The 6,771-nt window shown below is 40.9% G+C and overlaps 1 protein-coding gene across 9 annotated transcripts in view; it reads left to right on the top strand.

Moving 5' to 3' along the window:
- Positions 1-6,296, top strand: part of PBX3 (PBX homeobox 3) — a 111,825-nt gene extending 105,529 nt beyond the window's left edge. For 7 of the 9 annotated variants that reach the window (XM_084493705.1, XM_084493704.1, XM_084493701.1 and 4 more), the window contains 3 exons: positions 805-917; positions 1,725-1,814; positions 4,713-6,296. In XM_084493705.1, coding sequence (XP_084349831.1) covers positions 805-917; positions 1,725-1,814; positions 4,713-4,805 — 296 coding nt within the window. In that variant the 3' untranslated portion in view covers positions 4,806-6,296. The remainder of the gene's footprint in view (positions 1-804; positions 918-1,724; positions 1,815-4,712) is intronic. The other 2 variants (XM_084493707.1, XM_084493708.1) reach the window with 1 other exon arrangement.
- Positions 6,297-6,771: the final 475 nt, after the last annotated feature.

Below are 6,771 nucleotides of genomic sequence, written 5' to 3'. Positions count from 1 at the left end.
TAGAAAGGAGTGTATATTATATATAGAAATCTAAGGACACAACTTTTATTTCAGAGTCGCTGTACCACATGTTCTTTTACAGTATTTAAAAACTGTCTCGCTAGAGCTTTATTGACATTTTGCAAATCTAAGCATTATATTATAGAGGGAGTGTCTAACGAGGAAGTCACTTTGGGGGCTCCAGAGGCAAAGGTTTCCACAGAGCACAGATGTGTTCGACGCTATTTACAGTGCAGCCTTGCCACAACTTAGTTGTAGACAATTTTTAAAGGGTATAAAAATCCATGGGGAAAAAAAAACAACACACAACTTTAATCAAAGGAAAGTTGTTTTTTTTTTTTTTTTTTAAAAAAAAAAAAGTTCCTCTTCTGATGGTAATAAATCAACTAATTAGAAATTACCAGCCATTTCCTTTTGAAGGAGACATTAAACACAGATTCAAAATGAGTTTTTCTGAGTGTTTAGTGATAGCATCTCGAGATGAAGTGATCCACGAGAGGAAAGCACTGCACATTAAAGCCTGTTTTCCTGCAAGCTGCTCTTCCAGCGGCGACGACTGGCCACGGGTTCTGCTGGGTTTCCCTGACCTCCCGCGCGCTCCGGCTGCGCAGCACAAGTCCCCGTGTGGCGTGGGTGTCCCGCTGGCCCCCAGCTCCTCTCCTGCAGGGTCAGGAGCTTTTTCTCTGTTGTGCACTACCTTTCCTTCTTGTTTCCTTTCTTCTTCTCCTTCCCCTGCCCTGAGGTCTTTGGGGTTATATATTTGTAGCTCTCTGTTATTCAGCTACCTAACTCTTTCCTTTCCAGGTTCTTCTGGTTCTTTTAACCTCCCAAATTCTGGGGACATGTTCATGAACATGCAGAGTCTGAATGGGGATTCTTACCAGGGGTCCCAAGTCGGAGCCAATGTGCAGTCACAGGTAGGAGAAATGCCCCAAAGTAGGGCCTTTCTAGCAGGGTAGGGTTTGGGCTAAAAATTCCACCTTACTCTGGCTCTATTAAATGGTCTGTGCCTCCTTCAGAGTGGAGGCTGCATATTTCTGAATGTGACCTATTCTTACCCCAGCATTGAATTTCACAAATATGAAGGAAAGAGTGATTTTTTTCTGATTGAAACTTGAAGCTTTGTGAATGCATTCGGCTCTGGCTTGAGCTCATGGAATGGGATTGGGTGCATCTGACTTCCATGGACACTGTAAATCCAGTGAATTTTTTTTACTTTTTTCTTTTTTTTTTTCTTTTTTTTTTCCCCCTTAACATCTTTGTTTCATGTATCAGACAAAGCTTTATTTATTTATTTGAATGTCAAAACACATCTAACTGAGCTATTAAAATACAAGTCATTCTCAGTCACTTTTCCAGTCCTCTCAGATAGGGCTAGCTCCATGTTTTATATGCAGCATATATGCCATAACCGCTTCCTAAACATGCAAGCACATACAAACATATAAATATGCACAGCACTTTGCTGCAGACACTTAAGAAGGACCTACAGGATGCCCTGCTGTGAGGAAGTTATTGTTTGGCTGGTGTGAGAAGCAGAGATGTATGGGCTTTAACATTGCAAGGATTTGTTGAAATTCTGCCAGTCATTCTTGATTGATAAATTTGTCTTTCATAGAAGATGCTAAACCTTTTTGGCTCACATAATTCAAAATGTTGCCTGTTGTAAGTGATGATGTTTTAATAGATTTAGAATGATGAATTTTGTTTCCTCTTACTTTAAGGTGGATACCCTGCGTCATGTTATCAATCAGACGGGAGGATACAATGATGGCTTGGGAGGAAATTCACTGTACAGTCCACATAATTTAAATGTGAGTACCCAGGGGAACAATAGTTTGGAGAACCATAAGCACGGTGTCAGGTAAATGCAGTCATTAATACATGTATTAATTACTCTTGCAGTAGCTTTTTTTTAATATTGCATCTTTGGGGATGAACTACAAAATAGCCCTTGATATTGCTTTGAGTCTTGATAATGCAGGAAGAGAGAAAATTCCTACGGCTATCACTATAAGCAATTTGAATTTTCGTATTTTTCAGCCCTGTGAGTTAAAAGGAATGGCCTTGGAAAGAAGGCTCTTGTTCTTTTGCACAGAGATGGTCAGATAGCTCTGTACTTGTATTTGTTATTGCCAGCGATCAGGCAGCAAGACTGTTCTTTTGATATACTTTTAGTCATTTCAAGGGTGCACATTTTTCCTGTTTGAGAAGTACTTTTGGCCTTGTTACTCAAAACAGAAAGAGAGTAGTAAGTCTGGCGAACAGATGCTAGTAAATTGAGGGATTATAGGCTCGATTGTGATGGGTGCTAAACGTCCGACCACTCTCTGTAGCCGATGGGATCTGACAGTGCTCAGAACCTTGCAGAACCACAGCTGGTGCACGCAGGCGCCAGGATAAATAAAGGCTGGGATCTGTTCCTCTATCTGTATGGAAGTCTGGGATAAAATACATGTACCACCCAGGGCAGCAGCCTCTGTGATGAAGGCTCCACTGCAAATTGTTTTCATCCTTCATTTTCAACATCCTCTTCTCATTTACCACTTCAACAATGAATGCTTCTTTTTTTTTTTTTTAATTTTATTTTTCTAATGTTTCATGTTTGTTTAAGAGGTGGCTTTCGTTTGTTTTCCTTCATATTCACAAACTTTAAAAATACTGTAGAGAATTCACTGACCAGAGAACACCTCTCCCAGCCCAGGGGCTGCTCCCGTGCTTCCTGACTGCTGCAGGTCAGGGCAGGGGTGCCGGCAGTGTTGGGACCTGCAGCACAGGGTAGCTGTGGAAAAATGGAGAGGCCTGCTGTGAAATACTGCAGCCATGGAGAACGGGAGGTTTTCCCTGTTTTAGGGTTTTACTCTCACTTGCCATGAGAGTAAATATTAATGATTTAAAATGTGATTGAAGATGTTCAATTGTAAAGGGAAAAAAGTACCATTAAATACTCAAATCTTTTACATTTGAAATGTCAAATCTTTCTTTTTGGGTTTATAAATAACTCATAATAACCCACAACAAACCATATAAAAAGCCTTTTAGTTGCATTTCTCCTTTTTCATTTAAGTGTTTTGAAATGCTTCAGAGAATTTGCGATATCCTTATCAACATGATAAAATATGAAACTGTGATTGCCTGCAGCATTTTACAGACATGAATTCCATCTTCACTGATGAGGCCTGATAAGGCGCTGTTGTATAATACAGTGCATAATCTCAAACCACCAGAGTAAGGATTAATTTATTTGAAAAAAAGAATGCTTGCTGACAACCTCTCCTCCAGCTGCCAAGCTGAGTAAAAATATTGTACATTTGTTGTTTATAAATTTGGATAAAAGAGGAATGATGTTTACTTCAGATGGAATATCTTTAGACTCATATCTGCACAAGAGTTTTTCTTTCTCTAAGTAGATTTTCATATCTTTAAAAAATAATAATAAAAAAAAGCAGTGGTACCTCTGCATGCAGAGCAGGGGGTTGTACGTTCTCAGTCTGCGAACAGCGGAGTGTTTTAAGCTGCGTGGTGAGGGTTCAGCCTTACTGCGGCTGCAGGTCGGCATTGCCGTTAATTTTACTTGGGGGAAGACAAACCTGGCGATTTGTCACGGGGAGGGCATCTCCGCTTGCTGCTTTCCATCTGCAGAGGAGACAATTACCGGGGCTTCTCGCTCGTCCTGCTGGAGACACCGAGCATGTGCCTTCCCCGTGCCAGGTGACGGGAAGGCTGCCGGCGGTGCCGGGGCGCGCAGTGCCCAGCTCAGCTGTGGGCCCGGCCGTGCCCGCGGGTCCGGCAGCGCGAGCGTTAGCGCCGGGTAACCTTTGGCAGCGCAGGGCCGCGCGGGGAAGCATCCCTGCAAAGGCTGCGGGGCACCGGGGGGGCCGGGCGGCCGCCCCGTCACTTCCACTCAGCCTCCCCCCACTCACGAGCCCCGCGCCTCCCTCCTCTTGACTGACACAAAAATATGTAGCGACAAGCTGTCTGCCACAGCAGAAATTTGATCAGACATTGATTTCAGCAATTGCCTCTATGGGCCGAGACATAAGGCAAATTTGTTTCTGAGCACTGCTATTGCTGATGCAGGTCTAATGCAGTAAGGGCCGGCGGCGTGTGGGGGCACGGAGATGCCCGAAATGCAGGCTGCACTCGCAGATAATTGGGAAACCGATCGGAGCAGTCCCTGCCCGCCTGGCGTTTTTGCCTTTCTCTGCTGGCAGATCGTATCTAGAGGGACCCAAATCCCCCAGGTGCAGCTTGCTCTGCAGATGGCTCTGGCAGGTAGAGAAAGGCAATTCCAAACTTTGGGAAGCGAGAGGCAATCGGGTTAAATACCGGTTGCCCCAGAACCATTTTCTCAGGGAAAAAATAACTTGAAGCGTCAGCTAAAGGGATGTTCTTCATTAAAGCAGGGATGGTCCTTACAGAATCCCAAAGTCATAATTGCAGCTAACATCTGGCTAAAAGATTTCTGGTTTCTTAACTTGCTTTCTCACCAAAGGATCTGCTTTATCCACAAAGCGTATTTTTCAGCATCTCGTGTGCAAGTAACATGTTTGTTTTTTCTCCTCACAAATCTTGCAGCCAGAGGGAGTTTAAGAAAATCTCTTTCCCAGAGCATGTCCTCCCCAGCCCTGGTCTTGCCAGTCCGTTACTTTCTGCAAATGATATATTTAATACGCACAAATGTATCAATTGAATTGTTTTTCCCTTTTCAGGCTAATGGAGGCTGGCAGGACGCAACTACTCCATCTTCTGTGACTTCCCCTACAGAAGGGCCGGGAAGTGTGCACTCTGATACCTCTAACTAATCTCCTAGCAACACTTTTTCCCTGAGCTGAGATGCCTTGATTAGCGCATTCAGAGTCACAGGAGAAAAAGGAAAGAATTTTTTTGTAGCCAACCACCTACAGCTTTACTGTAAAACCTTGTCTTATTAGAAAACTTGGTAAATCTGTTTTTTAAAGGTATCATAATCATTTGTATTTATACTTAAAACACACAATGTTAAAAAGCACTTTATCCAATTAGGCCAAGATTTAGCATTGTTTATAGCCCTGTAACTATTTTATCATAATTTATTATCAACAGTTTTAACAATATTCGTCTAACAGTTGCCAATTACTTGGCCTTAAGGGTAAAAGTACAGTACAAGCTTAACCTCAATAGCAAGAGCAAACGCAAAGAAACACCTCACCTAAATTTAACTTCTTGCATATTTCCATGGAAAGTCTAAATGAATTACAGACTTTGATTGTGTTTAATCTTCTCATATCTCTTATAGAGTTGGAATAAAAAGAACTGTTCAGTCACTTCAGTTAACAACGGTTGTGTTTAAGAATCATATTCATCACATTTTTGTTGTGATCTATTGTTTTATAAATTAGATCGGATACCAGGAGCATCTTTTCTTGCTAAAAACACCGGGAGTCTACTCTCTGTATTTCAACAATGGATGTAGATTGTTCTTAAGAGATGAAGATACTTGCTGCTTATTTCTGTGAAAGCCAAGATCTGGGGTTTTACAGTACGAGCTAGGTGCTGCACATGCTTGCCAAGATTTGTTACTTCTTCTTGGCAACAAAGCAAATTAAAAAAAAAAAAAAAAAAAAGGAAAAAAAGCAAAGGAAAAAAAAGCACCATTATATGGAGTGTTGTATATAGTGTAGCAAAAGAGTATTTATACATCTCACCAATCAAAACACAGCTTTATTACCTCATGCGAACTCATACAAACCAATAGACTTTCAACATGTTCTGTAGCTTAGAGTGCTCACTTACTACCTCTGAACGATACTCACGCTGTAGTTTGTCTCTTTCTTATCTTTTTGCATCTTGTAATTAACTCTTTGTTTCCCTCATGAAATGTAATGTACATTGTAATCTTTTAAAAGAATCAGGGTTGCATTTGCAACTTTTAAAAAAGCTAAAGTGGAAACATTGGGTCTTAGGTTTAACACAAAACAGTAAAACTGTTGTAAATACTGAGAAACATTTTGAATGTTCTTCATCTTGTTACTAATCCACGCAAAAAATACAACTAATTGTAATGCATACAGACTTCAGTATTCAGTACTGTATATTCCACCCTGTGTAACAGGGCGCCCTTTCTTTCTCTCTTTTGTATTGTATGCGATTCTGAAACTGATTGAGTCATGAAAATAATTTGTGGCAGTGATTCTAATGTATTAAAACGTTTCGTGTTACTTTCTAACTGGATTACACCCTGGATTGAAAAGTCTTCCTCGTGGTAGTTATATGTAGTTTCAAACATGAATAAACTTTTTGCTTTCATGATCAAATGTTGATGCAATTTCTTCCTGCTCAGTTTAAGTCAGACCTAGAAGCTAAAGTAAGCTAGCAAGTGTACAAGCTGCCGTAAAGCAGGAGCTAAGCATTTCTTTAAATACAAGTAGCTAGTTGTGCCCTCTCGCCCAGAGGAGATTTGGCATTCCGGGTGGAGTGTGTGCTGACAGCAAGCAAGAGCCTGCTGGGCGAAGGCTTCATAACCCCAGGTTCCCCCCATCCCTAGCCTCCATTTCCATGCTGCTCTGCTCAGGAGCAAAAATCCAAGTGGAGGCTAAGGAAAGGGTCAGTTCTTTAGATAAATTTAAAACCCATCATCATATTCACTCTTAATCACCATTTTTATTTAACATTAACTTTGAAACTACAACCTCAGCTAGCAAGTATAATTTGATTATAAAAATATTTTTCTTTATTAAAAAAACTTTTTTGGAAGGACATATATATATAAATGCTAATTTTAAATCTTTT

Source organism: Aythya ferina, assembly GCF_964211825.1.
Source record: "Aythya ferina genome assembly, chromosome: 20".
In the NCBI taxonomy this organism is placed as follows: Eukaryota; Metazoa; Chordata; class Aves; order Anseriformes; family Anatidae; genus Aythya; species Aythya ferina.
Note: the sequence above shows the minus strand (reverse complement) of the source record. Positions and strands in the feature narration are given on the sequence as shown.